Source organism: Myxocyprinus asiaticus, chromosome 5 (assembly GCF_019703515.2).
Source record: "Myxocyprinus asiaticus isolate MX2 ecotype Aquarium Trade chromosome 5, UBuf_Myxa_2, whole genome shotgun sequence".
In the NCBI taxonomy this organism is placed as follows: domain Eukaryota; kingdom Metazoa; phylum Chordata; class Actinopteri; order Cypriniformes; family Catostomidae; genus Myxocyprinus; species Myxocyprinus asiaticus.
The window spans coordinates 39,383,175-39,400,224 of record NC_059348.1 but is presented as its reverse complement, the minus strand read 5'-3'; the positions used below and the strand labels follow the sequence as shown (position 1 = coordinate 39,400,224).

Sequence of the window (17,050 nt, the reverse complement as noted above, 5' to 3'; positions counted from 1 at the left end):
TCGCAGCTGTGGTAATTAGTTTTATAAAACTAATTTCAGGGTAATATGACACAAAGCATAATGTTATAAATTTACACTCAATATTTTAAAAAATGTGCAAGATTTATGCTGCTAAATAAGGTGGAAATGCGTAATCACAGCCTGTGAAAAAGAGGCAAAACTCGATATTTCGAAATTTGAAACATTATTTTCTGCCACGTGATCATAAATGAAATAACCCATCAAACATCACAATCTCTTTATTGCTTTATTTAACCCCACTGCGCTTTTTTCTACACTGTTTACAGGGTTCGCACAAGGTCCTTGAAGTGCTTAAAGTGCTTGAATTCAGCTTTTAGAAATGTAAAAACTAGAATACCTGGAAAATAGCCTTGTTTTGTTGAAAAATGCTTGAGATTAAAACTGACCATTTCTTGGTGTAATGTGTGTCCATCAAAGACGAAATCCTGCACTCAACTTTCATTGAATAATGTGTCTTAATATCCTTTTTGTTCTTTAGAGTCAGATAAAAAAGTAAAAAGAAATATAAAATTTTAATCTCAAATAGCTCATATGCGCTAAAAAAAACGAGACTTCTCTCTTGTTAATGAATGAACCGTAACAGCTGTGAACCATTAAACTCTTAAAGTGACAGTACCATTATAGCGCTTGTTATACAAATGAATTGAACTCAATGTTATTACTTGTAAATTGTATACATTATTTCAAACACTGACAGCTCATATAATTATTATATATACAACTTTAAGAAATAATAATAACTGTTAGAATTATCAGTTATCATGTGGCTTGATTCATGCATCCTTCACAAAGACGAATCTGCCCGATTCCAGCATTGCTGAATCACCCCCAGATCATCACCGATCCTCCACCAAATTTCACAGTGGGTGCGAGACACTGTGGCTTGAAGGCCTCTCCAGGTCTCCGTCTAACCATTAGACGACCAGGTGGAGGATCGGTGATGATCTGGGGGTGCTTCAGCAAGGCTGGAATCGGGCAGATTTGTCTTTGTGAAGGACGCATGAATCAAGCCGCGTACAAGTTTATCCTGGAAGAAAACTTTAATGAAAAACTCTTTAATGCAGTTCTATTTAATGCGTTATAGCTTTATTAAAGTTAAAATAATAAGGAAACTGGCATTTCTCTGTGCGGTCAGCACCTCTTCTATGAGTTGCGCAAAGTGTTCCGATGTAAGGGGTAAGAGATTGAAACTGCACCCGGCTGAGGTACACTCTGTTGCGGGGACGCTCATCCCAGGTGCGCGCGCTTAATGCAGCTAGATTATAATGCGATGGCAATTTATTGAATCATAATATATGTCACTGTGCCACAACCAGGTGGAGGATCGGTGATGATCTGGGGGTGCTTCAGCAAGGCTGGAATCGGGCAGATTTGTCTTTGTGAAGGACGCATGAATCAAGCCGCGTACAAGTTTATCCTGGAAGAAAACTTTAATGAAAAACTCTTTAATGCAGTTCTATTTAATGCGTTATAGCTTTATTAAAGTTAAAATAATAAGGAAACTGGCATTTCTCTGTGCGGTCAGCACCTCTTCTATGAGTTGCGCAAAGTGTTCCGATGTAAGGGGTAAGAGATTGAAACTGCACCCGGCTGAGGTACACTCTGTTGCGGGGACGCTCATCCCAGGTGCGCGCGCTTAATGCAGCTAGATTATAATGCGATGGCAATTTATTGAATCATAATATATGTCACTGTGCCACAACCAGGTGGAGGATCGGTGATGATCTGGGGGTGCTTCAGCAAGGCTGGAATCGGGCAGATTTGTCTTTGTGAAGGACGCATGAATCAAGCCGCGTACAAGGTTATCCTGGAAGAAAACTTGCTTCCTTCTGCTCTGACAGAACTCTGTGGATTGTTTTTTCCAGCAGGACAATGCTCCATGCCACACAACCAGGTCAATCAAGGTGTGGATGGAGGACCACCGGATCCAGACCCTGTCATGGCCAGCCCAATCTCCAGACCTGAACCCCATTGAAAACCTCTGGAATGTGATCCAGAGGAAGATGGATGGCCACAAGCCATCAAACAAAGCCGAGCTGCTTGAATTTTTGCATCAGGAGTGGCATAAAGTCACCCAACAGAAATGTGAAAGACTGGTAGAGATCATGCCAAGACGCATGAAAGCTGTGATTGAAAATCAGGGTTATTCCACCAAATATTGATTTCTGAACTCTTCCCAAGTTAAAACATTAGTATTGTTTTGTTTAAAATGAATATGAACTTGTTTTCTTTGCATTACTTGAGGTCTGAAAACACTGAATCTTTTTTGTTATTTTGACCAGTTGTCATTTTCTGCAAATAAATGCTTTATATGACAATGTTTTTATTTGGAATTTGGGAGAAATGTTGTCAGTACTTTATAGAATAAAACAAATATGTTCATTTTACTCAAACACATACCTATAAATAGTAAATCCAGAGAAACTGATAATTTTATAGCGGTCTCTTAAAAAAAGCTGTATATAAAAAAAAACACTTCAACATACTTTCACGACAGGTTCTCTTCAGTTATATGGCTTGTTCTGCATCTGATCAGCATGTAGACCACTATTTTTGAAGGCTCAATTGTTTGTGATCTTTTCTTATAGTGAAAGGTATATGAGAAACTCTTTTTATATAAACTTTGTGCATTTATATTGTGTATTAAAGAACTTTATTTTGATGAGAAATTATGTGCATTTTGCGCAAACATTTTCCAAAAATTAAACACAATTTTCTGCCATACTTTAAGTGTTATCAAATCGAGTCGAGATAATATCGAATCGTCAACCTCATATCGTTCATCGAACAGAATCATGAGATAACCATATCTTCCCATCTCTACTACTCTAATATAGAGCTGCACGATAAATCGTTAAAAGATCGCAATCTCAATTCAGACACCCACGTGATCTCATTTCTAAATGACAATGATTCTGCAATGTATGTTATATATATATATATATATATATATATATATATATATATATTTTATCCCCTTTTCTCCCAATTTGGATTGCCCAATTCCCACTACTTAGTAGGTTCTCGTGGTGGCACGGTTACTACACTGGGTGGCAGAGGACAAGTCTCACTTGCCTCCGCTTCTGAGACAGCCAATCCACGCTTCTTATCACGTGGCTCGCTGTGCATGACACCGCGGAGACTCACAGCACGGAGGCTCATGCTACTTTCCACGATCCACGCACAACTTACCATGCGTCCCATTGAGAGCGAGAACCCCTAATCGTGACCACAAGGAGTTTACCCCATGTGACTCTACCCTCCCTAACAACCAGGCCAATTTGGTTGCTAAGGAGACCTAGCTGGAGTCACTCAGCACGCCCTGGATTCGAACTCGTGATTCCAGGGGTGTTAGTGAGCGTCAATACTCGCTGAGCTACCCAGGCCCCATTCTGCAATGTACATAAACGTTCCAGTAGCATGCATTTGTAAGGCGGTCAAATTTAAATTAAAAATTCACTTCAAGATGTGTTTTTAAATGTTGATATACTTTATATAGCATCTACAAATCACAGCGCTCCTGCACGAGATGCTGAATAAACTAAAACGCAACGGCCAATAGGGATGAAACGATTAGTCTACGTTATCGACAACGTCGACAATAAAAAATTGTCGACAAAAAATTTCATTGTCGAATAGTTGTTTGATCTTAACGTAACATAAATCATATGAAACTCTAATGATTGCACACAAGAGCAGTACTGCAGCTTGCGCCTGACTGAGGAGAGGAAGAAATCACATCTCACAGTCCAGACACACTCTAAACTTTCCAAACAGCTTCAGGTGATGTAGATCGCAAAGTATGAGGGAATTATAATGCAAAAATACAAAATAAGTAAATACAGAAGCACTCTTGTTGTGGAATAAGTAGAGCCGGAGCTGACGCTCAGCTTAAGGAAAACTTGCGTGTCGAGCGTCTTTAAAGGAAACACCCCGGCGTTACATCTTTAATGCAGTTCTATTTAATGCGTTATAGCTTTATTAAAGTTAAAATAATAAGGAAACTGGCATTTCTCTGTGCGGTCAGCACCTCTTCTATGAGTTGCACAAAGTGTCCCGATGTAAGGGGGAAGAGATTGAAACTGCACCCGGCTGAGGTACACTCTGTTGCGGGGGCGCTCATCCATCGAGGGCGCGCGCTTAATGCAGCTAGATTATAACGCGATGGCAACTTATTGAATCATAATATATGTCACTGTGCATTTCTTATCGTGAAGAAAATTGGCAAAACACAGCTTTATTAATAAGAGAGAGTTTGTTTTTTTGTGAGTTAAAGATGGATTGAAGTGAACAAAAAGGTGAGAGAGGGTAGTCTTCACCCCATTATACACTGCAAAAAAATATTTTTTTATTTGTTTTTGTTTTGGTTTGTTTTCCAATATAAATATCTAAAACTCCTTTAAAATAATGTACATTTACTTTAGCAGCTATACTGCAGAATAATTTTTTTTTTTTAATTATCTGAGAATAATAAAAAAATACAAATATTTTAAAATATCTTAAAAAAAAAAAAAAAAAAAAAAAAAGATGCATTCACCTGAGAAGCAGCATAAGATATTTAGACTTGCTTTTAGAGAACAGATATTGAATATAAGTGTATTTTGTCTTTACTGCACTCGCAGAAGTATAACCAAATGAAAAAATACACTTATATACAAAATACATTTATATTTAAGAAACATTCTCTTAAAGTCTAAATATCTTGTTACTTCTCAAGTAAATGTATCTTGTTTTAAGGATTTTTAGACAATTTTAAATGGAAAAAAGACAAATACACTTGATAACAATAGGATTTTTTTTGTAATGAAATTTTTACTGAATTAAACTTAATAAAAAGTATTTTTTTCCCTTTAATTCAGTGAATGTCATTTGGAGGTATTTTTAAAAGATGATTTTGTCCTCTTTATTGTTAGCAAGCACATTTAATACAACCTTTTAAGTCGGGGCACAAGCTGAATAGTCGGTTTAGAGCTAATGATTAATCGTTGCAATAATTGCCCGAATAGTCGAATAATCGTTTTAATAATCATTAGATTAGTCGATTATCAAAATAATTGTAAGTTGCAGCCCTAATGGCCAAAGACGTTTTTCCAGCACAGTGCTTTACAAACTGCAGGTTGCAGACACGATTAGCTAGGAGTGTGAGATAATCTCTGTTCAGTTCAATATTTTAATAGCCACCGATGCTACTAAAATACCAGCATTACCAATATCTGACTAAATTCACTACCTGTGCACTGTTTGATCACAGCCAGCATCTTTCAAACGCTTACATGCATGTCTGCCCATGCACTTGTGTCTTGTGATGAATGCAGCGCACCTGCACGAGACTCCGCACAGTTTTTTATCAAAATACCCCTCTTTAGGTGATACTAATGTAAACACAGCTGTTAATGAATTACCAGTGTAAACAGACGGGATTAAATCTGCACTGTTTTGATGAGATATTAAAGCAAACACAGCCATTAATGTATAAGCAGACAGGACAAATTCCTTCAAAATGTTAGATTTGTGCGATGTCTGTTATAGGCATTCAGGCATTCTTACTGCATCAAATCAGTATTAATGTAGATCTCTCATACAGTAAAGAGTGTCAAGTATTTTAGTTTCGTTTTGCATGAAATTACCTTTTTTAATGTTTTATATTATAATTTTTTAAATGTTTAATTGCTACTGTTGCTAAAACACTTAAAGCACTGTTTACTCTGTTCTCTTTAATTACTGGCTCTTGAATAATTCCTTTACAAGCATGAAGCAAATTTTACAAGGGAAAAATTTAAGGCCTCATTGTTTGAATTTAAATTGTTAATATTTATAAAAAAAATAAAAATAAAAAAAAATACTTTTGTAAAATAAGTGTTTTATTGCATATTTGCTTAAAAGTGCAATACCAAGTTAACATAGAACTGTTAATGAAGCTTTTTTTTAATGAAGTTTTTGAACAGGATATTTTATTTTATTTTTTCACAAGGTGCTGTTTGGTTTATAATGTATTCGTTGCACCCTCTTGTGGACTTGGGACATTTTACATTTATATATTTGATTTACAACTTTATTGCATTTTTCCATAGATTGAAGCAGAGAACATTTTGTCAGAACCTCTAGTAAATTATATGTTACCCCTTACATCCAGGTTTTGTAAATCACTGAAATAAGCATTTTTCTTCAGAATTGTGATCTTTATTCTAAATAAAAAAAAAAAAAACATGATTCTCAATTTATCCAGAATCGTGCAGCTCTACTCGAATATTGCAAATTCATTTTCCTTTCTGCATTTCCCTGCCGTGAGCAGCGCTGAATTACACTGATCCCTCACCAAATCTCACAGTTACAATTGAGTGCACTGGGGGGCGCTGTGGATATGTGCTTTTGAGGTGTTGGATGAGAGAGGTGTAATTGTGTCTGTGCAGTAGAGCTGTCAATTGAGCAGAGAAACTAAATTCACATTTTTACCTTAAATATTTTCAAAATTTGAATAATATTCCAATTTTAGTCATCTGATTCTTAAACTGACGTTGTTTCCTTAGTCCACAAGAGGGCACAATAAATACATAAACCATACAGCACCGTTATATTATTGCATAGAACATTCCTGGCTGTTAAAAAAAAAAAAAGCATTTAGTTTTCAACTAATGTGCATAAATAAATAAATAAAAAGTTTTAGTTGGTCCATATTCTCAAATGTTAAGTCAAAAGTAAAATGGGGGGACGCTTTAATAGGCAGTCCACATGGTGTAACACTTGCACTGATGCCACAGTATACTACCCCAGACACAAGCTCCATAATAACAGCAAAATATCACTTTTTTTTTTTTATTCATTACAGTTGTATATAGGGTAGCAATATTCACAGACAGCAGTGGTATTCGGGTGAAGCGGCTCAGACTATGAGCCCAGGCCAGTGGCTGTTCACACAGATGGAACACAACAGAATGGAACAGCACGCAAGGATCTCGAGACACACATTTCCAAGTTGAACATCTTTCCCGACAAAGCATTAAAAACTCATTGCTTAATCTGAGAAATGCTTATAAGAGAGCAAGACGCAACGGCCAAGTACCTCCACCTACTGTAAGGGGCCGTTCACACCAAACGTGTCGTTTTGCAACCATTCATTTGTTTTTCTTTGTAAACGTGCGCTAGACGAACGTCTTGTTTCGCTTTATTTTTGTTTACTCAGTGTCTCATGCAGGAGTGCTGTTTTATATGCTGTCTTATTCAAAAGAACTTTAAAAAGCATATTGAGACACCTGCTTTCTGTTAAACTGTATTTGTTGCGCTGTCTAGCCTTTTTTAGCACAAGAATGCGATCGATCTGAAGTCATCGTCAGTGCTTGGCACACAAATTCGACTGCACAGTTTTAGCATTTTAATGTGCATTTTTTTTTTCTTAAATTCAATGAATATTCAAATCTTAATTTGACAGCCCTACTGTGCAGAGCCCTTCTGGTCTGTGCTTCTAAAGCAAAGCGAAGTTATATTACAAAGCAATACTTGTAATATATTGATTCGTATCGAATCATCCTCTATATGTGTTTGATTCAAACCAACTGATGAGGATCTGCTTTTATTGGTGGAAAGAAATGGGAAGCAAACTCAGAAGCTGATGAGACCGGTGTGTGTTTGTGTGTTAAATCTCTGAACAAAGGCAGAGCACATTTTATAAAAAGCAAACTTTCACCATTTGTTTTTCTAAATAAGAACGTCTGAAATTATAAAAATGTGATAGCCTTTATGTAGACTAAGAGTTTATATCTGTGCATTACCTCATGCTGTTCAGTATATGCCTTATTCATGCAAGTGCCATTTTTTATTTTGAATGGGAATGACAAAGAGGCCGTGAGGGATAGACTTACCATCTCTTCACTGGCACGAACGGTATAAAGCTGTATAAGGCTCCTTGATCACATCTGATTTTCCACAACTCACATTGTCTGGAATTCTTTGTATACTGATTGTTCTTGGACAGATATTTTATCAATGTTTGGTAAGCGGAATGATCCAAAATGATCAATGGTGATGAAAATGATCATTTAAACTGCAGTACAGCTCATTGAAGAGACTGTAAGTCTATCCCTCACAGCCTCACTGTCATTCCCATTCAAAATCAAAGATGGCGCTAGCGTGTATAAGGTCTAGTGGTTTCTATGTAAGCTCCAGGTGAGTGCAAATATTTTTTACTGTTATTTTTAAATCTTTTTTATTTTCCAATGTTATTAATATATTGTTCATTTAATTTTTTTCCAAAAGGAAAGCATAGTTTGAAACCATTCTTGGTAACGTTTGTGAATAAAACAAAATATAAGATACACGTACGTGTAATACAAATTTTTTTTTTTTTTTTTACGTGCATTTAATGATATAGTAATTGTGCTTGTTTTCTGTGGGTTAGAGTACTCGACTACAAAATTACTTAAAAATGCCCATCCCTTATTGTAACCAAATAAGTCTTACATAGTGCAGCTTTAAGAAAACAAAGAAATAAACAAACAACAGGCTACACCATCTTTTCTCCAAAGACATCATAAATGTACTTTTACTTTTTCCATCCATAGCATGCATGATAATTAGGTAGGAGCTCAGCCAAAGCCTGCAAGCTGAAAAGGGGAAGCTAGAACAAAAATGCCAGACAAAGCTCATGGGGAAAGCCACACCAAGCCTAAACTAACCAGCATACTGTATATTTGCTTTTCACAGTTAGAGGCTTTTCGGGCAAAAGTAAACATAAGGTGCAAGTGACTATGCATGAGATGTGGGCCCTCGATATGAATGCAAGCTTTAAACCAACAAAACATGATGCACTGATAAATCTGCATAGATCCCACTCATAATCAAAGATCCTGAGTGGCTTGAATTTCTGATGCATTACCTAACATATTCTAGCAATGTTAGTTTTGATAGTGCTGATTAAAATCTTCAAGCAGCCACTTGAGACAGTGAACCAAAAAACACATCAGCAGAGTGCCTCCACTTCCTATTACTCACTTCCCCTCAGCTTCTGATTGGTGGAAGGTAACAGAAGCATTTCCCGATCCCAGGGGTGCCACGACCACTATACTGTAGTAGGTCACACACTTGAACTTAATCTCACCAGCTGGACCAAAACAAAGCTATGTGAGCACGCCTCTCTTTTACAGATGTGGCGTTGTGTAGAGGAACTGTTTACAGGAAGACAGACCAGGGGCCTTTTGTATTTGCAGCTTCTATAAAAGGAAATATTGAGCAAGGCTTCCTGAACTACCTCTAGCGGCCCTTCTCTTTCTTTGCTATACACCTTATACACACTAGTGCCATCTTTGGTTTTTGAATGGGAATGACAACGAGGCTGTGAGGGATAGACTTAGTCTCTTCAATGAGTTGTACTGTAGTTTAAAGTGTTTTTGGATCATTCTGCAGACAAAACATTGATAAAATATCTGTCCAAGAACATTCACTATACAAAGAACTCCAGACAACATGAGTTGTAGAAAATCAGATGTGATCTAGGAGCTTTATACCGTTTGTGCCATTGAAGAGATGGCAAGTCACAGCCTCGTTGTCATTCCCATTTAAAATCTAATATTGCGCTAGCGTGAATAAGGTCTATTGGACAATGTAGGCATGTCAGAGCTTCCTTACTTCCCAATTCCTTCTTATAATTCATAACATAAATACAACATCCAAGTGACTTTGCATAGGACATATCATGTCCATATTAAACAAAAAAGGCCTTGTGGTTATAAGACATTAAAATGGACCCGTAGAAGGTTTCCAGTCTATGTAGTACATAGTGTAGAAGGTTGAGAAACTTCACATTCTATCTTTTTTTTTTTTTTTAATAAAAGCATGCCTAGAGTTTATAGCTTGCATATTTAAGACACCTTTACAATGCCAGCTAAAACATGATCTACTTGGAATTCTAAACTCCAATTTACAGTACAGAGTAGAACTGAGACACTTGTTTGATTGCAGTTTGACATGTGAATTTTACAGGGTCATATACAGTTTTTAATAAGGTATTTGACAAGCATTTCAGAAATGTAACTACAGATCATGTATACATTCAAATATTCTTGTGATCACTTAAACCTAAGATTAACACTTTGCCATGTCGCATCCACGAAGTAGTAGTCAGTGACCTTAATAAATATTATCCACAGGGTTTGGACTTCTCATGACACATCATTTTGAAAATAAATAAATAAACAGCCAACAAACATCTAATCGGAGAGGCGCTTCGTCTCAAACAGCTCTGCATTATCGAAACAAGGCTGTCCATGTGTTATAAACACAAGCTCAATGATAAGCCAGCAATAAACATCAAACTTGGAGCTGATGCTGGCCGAGCAGATGCCAAGATTAGACCAGTTTAGCATGTTCAACTCACCAGAACTCCAGAAGACCTCTTCAAAGTGTTAGCTCCGCCTTTTTCCACCCTGCTAAACTGATTTTTTTCTGCAAGTAAAACGAGGGTAACTCCCTGGAGAGTATAGTTTGGGAAGCCGTATCAACGTGCTTGTGAGTTCTTTGGAGTTAACAACTTCTTGGAGCCGGGATCTGTCTGCTATGGCGGAGGGGAAGCGGAACTGTCGACCCAGCCCAATCTTTGGACTAGTGTTGATTTTTAAAATGGCCGTTTTTATGCTATTGGTTTAAAAACCTCCACAAGTATTCATAAATAAAGTGAACTATTTATTTCACTTATTATTATATTCTTGGACGGTTTTTTGCAAACTCAAACTACTACTCTGGGTCTGCAAAATGGTTCCGTCCATGAGTTCTGACGGCACTGTTGCATGACGGGAAACGTATTCCAGACTTTAATGAAGGGAGCTGAGATGGAGTGCTTAGAAAACTCCATTTCCACATGTCGATTTCCAACTTTGCCAAAAACGCATTTCATTCCACACCGGGTTGAGAGGCGTTCTAACGGGTTTAACCCTTAAATGCACGGGTGTCTCGCCAAACATTATTATATACCTCGGGTCTTTAGAAAATGGATCTACAAAATGCCCAATGTAAAATAATAATAATAATAATTATAATGACAAGTAGTAAATAATAGAATAGAATCTATTCTGACACATTTTTATGTTTTATCTTTTATATATCAAAGAGATAATGCAATAAATATAGAACAGGATTCATAACTTCCTCAATAAAATTTGAGACTAAAATTGAGCTACACATAGCACACAAGCATTTTCTGAGGCCCCTTTTGAGTCTAAATAGATGCACAACTTACATAATTTCAGTAGTACACCCAAATGACAATAGCCAAATCATACTGTTCATGTGTTACACTTGCTATAGTTTACTTCCACGTTGCTTCTTCATCAAATAGCAATGCCAAATGTAAATCAAGTCAACCACTGAAAAATCAGCGCTACATTGAGCAGCAAAAAGCACATTTAAGTATGTGTAGACGCATATGTAATATTGATAAATCACCATATTCACATAGAAAATCATCATGATATCCAGTTTTCCTGAGCAACCACTGGCCAGCGCCATGATGATTCTGATAGCCTGTTTTGTATTTCTGGTCTCGAGACACCAAGTAAAAACTGCCAAAACGAGTGATCCAGAGGAGAACAACTATTAAGTGTTACTTGGAGTAAAAATGAATTTTATTGTCACCTTGTGCAGTTGTTGGCTGTCATAGCAGCTCAGAATAATTAATGATATCAACGTAACTCACCTCAGATCATCGCTTTATGTCATCTACACACTCAGGTTAGGCACTGTATAAATAAAATAAAAAAATGCTCATCTGAACTATGTGCATGTTTTTTGACAATCTTTATAAATGTAATACCTTAAACATTACCTGCTAAGAATATCAGCTGATGCGAGTGAAAACACTGGAGACCGGATATTGAAAACAGTCGAATCGTGGAACACTTCCGCGTTCAGAAAAATGGTGGATAGTAGTCATCTGTAGGAATGTACTAATTCATCTTTTAATCAACAAATAAATATATATCCTGTGATAGTAAATGTATTACTAGACACTATTACATATGCCAGGTCTTTAATTACCCTAAACACTTCTGGTAATTATTAAGCAGTTATAAAAAAATATATTTTTGTTTTTGTCTTTTCTTTTTGTTGCACTATTCAGAAGTAAAAGGTTGAGGAATTCTAAAGAGGTATGTGCATAACTCCAAAAAATAGATAAGGTACAGGGGATGGAATGAGGTCCCGTGTCACTAAAGACTTGAGGTATACATTTAAGGGTTAAAGTTTTGTAAGTGTGAGATATTATTTACCTAAACTTATAAACAGACGTTTCAGCGACGTAACTTAGAATGAGACAAACGTGTAATACAAATAAGAGGAAATAAATGTGTGCATCATTATAAATAAACTTTATTTAGAATTCCAATGAAAAGAGATCCAAGCTCTCTGCAGGCACCAAAGTAAATACATTTAACATTCTTCCTTGTCATGACATCCCCAGTCATCTACTGTATGCATAGCAAAGGCACTGATCCACAAAGATTATTGATTTCCCAAATACAAGATACAAAGAATAATTTGTTATTCCATAAAGTGGCTGTATCTTTGATTTAGGATGCATGTGGGAGTAGACTTTATTTTTTTCTCATATCTTGGATGCATCGTGGGCAGTACCTGTTAATAGAGAACATGACTCTAAACAAATGCAGCATTTTATTCAAAAGAAAGTCTGTGTGTGGAGAGTCCACATAAAAGGAGGACACAGTAAGGTGAGTCGTCTTACCACTTTCCCTTTGGTTTAGTTGTTAGGCCGACACAAGCAAAGTGAAACCATTCAATAGGACACTGTTAGAAGAGAATGAACCCATTAATTCTTTAACATAGCAATAATAACATACAACATGACTTTCCACGATTATGTATTACAGTGCCTAGTCATTCTCAATGGACTGGCAGTACAGTAAAGTACAGTACAGTGGACAGATAACTCTGGTATACTCACATCCGCATTGTCACATCCAATCATTTCTCCATATGAAACTTGACTACACAAGCAGTATGTGGGTTCATTAGGGTCCACCGGCATATCTAGGACATCTGATGGGTGCATGGAAAGGAGAGCTTCACTTACACTCGGACTATGAAGAGGGCGTAAAAGAGAAAATACAAAAGAAAGAGTTGAATACAAAGCCAGAATAAAACGTTGTCCTAATTTCATGTTTTCTAATAATGACTTTTTGTATGGCAGACCATGTTATTGTTATATGTTAATGTGCACTCAGTAATTTTTTCCTCTTTAAAAAAGTTTTACTCCTAAATACATTTTAATTTTGAAACATATTGAAAGATTATGAGCACTCACATGAAATGAGGACTGTAGTCGTATCAGTAACCTTATAAAAGTGGTTTTATTCTACATGTGGCAGGAGTGTCCTCATGGGGGCTGCCATTTTAGAATTACATGACCAGCTGAATACTACTCACTTAATCTCAGTAACCCTTTTGTTATTGGACACTTTCACGCTTGGATTAAATTAATCATTGCTGATTGTGAATAGCGAATTTCTACAAAGGCATCTGTAACTGAAAACTATTAATTTTGAAGGATGCTGCATCCACACCACTAGGTGTCACTAAGTCCAAAATGACACGAACAAAAAGTTACTGAGTGCACCTTTAAAGTTATGTATATAGTGAATGTAAATAATCCATTTTTTTTTTTTTTTTTTTTTTTTAGAAATGGCATAGTCAGATCTAAATAAAATATACTTAGACATTAGTCAAATGTAACCATTTAATCCCAATACCTGTTTTTCTGTCTTTTGAGTTTGGGTGACTCTTGATCTGATTCTTTCTTGTCTCTCCCATGGGATCCCCTCTTATCTTTGATATTTGTATCCTCTGAAATGACAATTTAGTTGGTTTATTCTTATCATATGTTGCTTGACACACAAATACAGCAAAGGGATTCACTGGGTGATAATTTTATTCATGTGTGCATATATATATACAGGTGCATCTCAATAAATTAGAATGTCGTGGAAAAGTTCATTTATTTCAGTAATTCAACTCAAATTGTGAAACTCGTGTATTAAATAAATTCAGTGCACACAGACTGAAGTAGTTTAAGTCTTTGGTTCTTTTAATTGTGATGATTTTGGCTCACATTTAACAAAAAAATTAGAATACATCATAAGACCAATAAAAAAAAACATTTTTAGTGAATTGTTGGCCTTCTGGAAAGTATGTTCATTTACTGTATATGTACTCAATACTTGGTAGGGGCTCCTTTTGCTTTAATTACTGCCTCAATTCGGCGTGGCATGGAGGTGATCAGTTTGTGGCACTGCCAAGGTGGTATGGAAGCCCAGGTTTCTTTGACAGTGGCCTTCAGCTCATCTGCATTTTTTGGTCTCTTGTTTCTCATTTTCCTCTTGACAATACCCCATAGATTCTCTATGGGGTTCAGGTCTGGTGAGTTTGCTGGTCAGTCAAGCACACCAACACCATGGTCATTTAACCAACTTTTGGTGCTTTTGGCAGTGTGGGCAGGTGCCAAATCCTGCTGGAAAATGAAATCAGCATCTTTAAAAAGCTGGTCAGCAGAAGGAAGCATGAAGTGCTCCAAATTTTCTTGGTAAACGGGTGCAGTGACTTTGGTTTTCAAAACACACAATGGACCAACACCAGCAGATGACATTGCACCCCAAATCATCACAGACTGTGGAAACTTAACACTGGACTTCAAGCAACTTGGGCTATGAGCTTCTCCACCCTTCCTCCAGACTCTAGGACCTTGGTTTCCAAATGAAATACAAAACTTGCTCTCATCTGAAAAGAGGACTTTGGAACACTGGGCAACAGTCCAGTTCTTCTTCTCCTTAGCCCAGGTAAGACGCCTCTGACGTTGTCTGTGGTTCAGGAGTGGCTTAACAAGAGGAATACGACAACTGTAGCCAAATTCCTTGACATGTCTGTGTGTGGTGGCTCTTGATGCCTTGACCCCAGCCCCAAATTCTTGAATCGATTTTGCTTGACAATCATAAGGCTGCGGTTCTCTCAGTTGGTTGTGCATCTTTTTCTTCCACACTTTTTCCTTCCACTCAACTTTCTGTTAACATGCTTGGATACAGCACTCTGTGAACAGCCAGCTTCTTTGGCAATGAATGTTTGTGGCTTACCCTCCTTGTGAAGGATGTCAATGATTGTCTTCTGGACAACTGTCAGATCAGCAGTCTTCCCCATGATTTTGTAGCCTAGTGAACTAAACTGAGAGACCATTTTGAAGGCTTTGCAGGTGTTTTGAGTTGATTAGCTAATTGGCATGTCAAAATATTCTAATTTTTTGAGATAGTGAATTGGTGGGTTTTTGTTAAATGTGAGCCAAAATCATCACAATTAAAAGAACCAAAGACTTAAACTACTTCAGTCTGTGTGTATTGAATTTATTTAATACACAAGTTTCACAATTTGAGTTGAATTACTGAAATAAATGAACTTTTCCACGACATTCTAATTTATTGAGATGCACCTGTATATATATATATATTACATACACACTTGAAAGTTCTGATCAAACAACACTTACTTCGAGATAGCTTTTCATCTGAGCTATCCTGGCTTCCTGGATCCAGTTTCTCCTTCAGGTCATTCTCAAAGCGTGCTAGATCAGCATCCAACCGACGAATATGTTTATCCACCTGGAAATGCAAGCAGAATGGTTTACTTGATGTATCGTTGTAAAAGCTAACCCAAAACTCAGAACTCTGCAACTTACCATTTCATATATCTGCAGTGCAAGCTGAACTTTGTCATCGCTGAACTCTTTGCATTTGTTGTAGGCATTTTCAATCTTCTTTAAATGCTGGACACGTTCTTCAGATTCCAGATTCCTTACTTTTTCAATATACTCAGCAGCTAGTTCACTAATCTCAGCTTTTTTCTCTGTGGACAACAGCAAACACTTGATGGTAAGTGGGTATGTTAATTGTAATGAACTCGATAATCTGCAGTGCCACTAGGTACTTATGATACTGATCCAAACACGCATACCTTCAGTCCTATTATCCAAATCGCCCATCAATGAAAAGTTTCTCTGCAACTCGAAGGGAAGTCCCTCAATACCTGGAGTAAAGAATTGGTTGTAAAGAATCTTTCAAACTCTAGTTACTTAAATGGCTGGACGACGACGACGACAACAACAACAACAACAACATGAATCAGCTGCAGTAAGCCAATTTTGCATACTAGCCAAGGGCGTTATAAGATATAAAAACATGATACAGGCACTCATTCATTTACATTTCAGAATTCTATCGTAACTTTTACTTATTGTGCACTAATAAGTGGCCAATCCCATCGTGAACATTAACTTATCAATGGTAGTTTATAAGTTACTCCTCAACTCATAAATCGACCGCAAGAGGACTCGATCATATTCACATACAAATGTGTCCGGCAACATGTTTAGAAGAGTGTGATTGAAAAACTTACTGTCTAAATAATGTTCTAAATACATTCCTTTTGCCATTTTTTAGTAGTGTTGGCTTTTACTGCATGCGTGGACGATGATGAGATTTATTTAACCCGCGCCGAATTTCCCTGCCTGGACTTGCTGCACAACTTAATAGACCTTTATATAAAAATGATAAACCTAACAGCTCTAAAGTCATGACATTAGACTAGCAACATGGTTTATATATCATGTATATCCTGTATCATCTTCATCTTTGGTAAATATAGTGACTAGTTGCTCTACATTGCCATCTATCCCAGTGAAGGAGATTTTATTTTTATTTTTTATTTTTTTTATAGAAGCGCTAGTTACAAGATAAATGCATGTTAGTGGTGATTATATATTTTTAAAAGTATAATATATCGATAGGTACTGTAGATCTTCCAAATATTAACTGCAGCTTTAAAATTTTTGTTAACGTTTTAATCAAAATTGAGTGACAAGACAAACTTACCACAAGGTGGCAGTGTCGTCGTAGGTACTTACTCCACCTTATAATAAAAATGACATTTTATGCTGACTTAGAGCTAAACCAAAGGATTGTTTGGTTGGAGGTGAGGGCATTAACAGCAG

At 36.7% G+C, this 17,050-nt stretch overlaps 2 protein-coding genes across 2 annotated transcripts in view; both read right to left on the bottom strand.

The window, feature by feature from the left end:
• LOC127441563 (serine/threonine-protein kinase PAK 2-like) overlaps nt 1-10,592 on the bottom strand; it is a 28,980-nt gene extending 18,388 nt beyond the window's left edge. The window contains exon 1 of the mRNA XM_051699134.1: nt 10,388-10,592. The gene's annotated coding sequence lies outside the window, so the exon portion shown is untranslated. The remainder of the gene's footprint in view (nt 1-10,387) is intronic.
• A 1,758-nt stretch (nt 10,593-12,350) lies between these two features.
• Nucleotides 12,351-16,632, bottom strand: LOC127441567 (inhibitor of growth protein 5-like). The gene is made up of 8 exons (XM_051699141.1): nt 16,456-16,632; nt 16,015-16,086; nt 15,740-15,906; nt 15,551-15,662; nt 13,770-13,863; nt 12,965-13,100; nt 12,746-12,807; nt 12,351-12,636 (listed from the first exon to the last, which is right to left on the bottom strand). Exons 1-8 carry the CDS (start codon nt 16,490-16,492, stop codon nt 12,597-12,599), a joined length of 720 nt encoding a protein of 239 aa, XP_051555101.1. The 5' UTR covers nt 16,493-16,632; the 3' UTR covers nt 12,351-12,596.
• Nucleotides 16,633-17,050: the final 418 nt, after the last annotated feature.

Coding starts and splice junctions, on each gene's coding strand:
- LOC127441567 (XM_051699141.1), bottom strand. CDS start 16,492: ATGGCAAAAGGAATGTATTTAGAACATTATTTAGACA. Junction 15,663..15,739: donor CACTGCAGATATATGAAATG/GTAAGTTGCAGA, acceptor TTGCATTTCCAG/GTGGATAAACATATTCGTCG. Junction 12,808..12,964: donor TTGGATGTGACAATGCGGAT/GTGAGTATACCA, acceptor CTCTTCTAACAG/TGTCCTATTGAATGGTTTCA.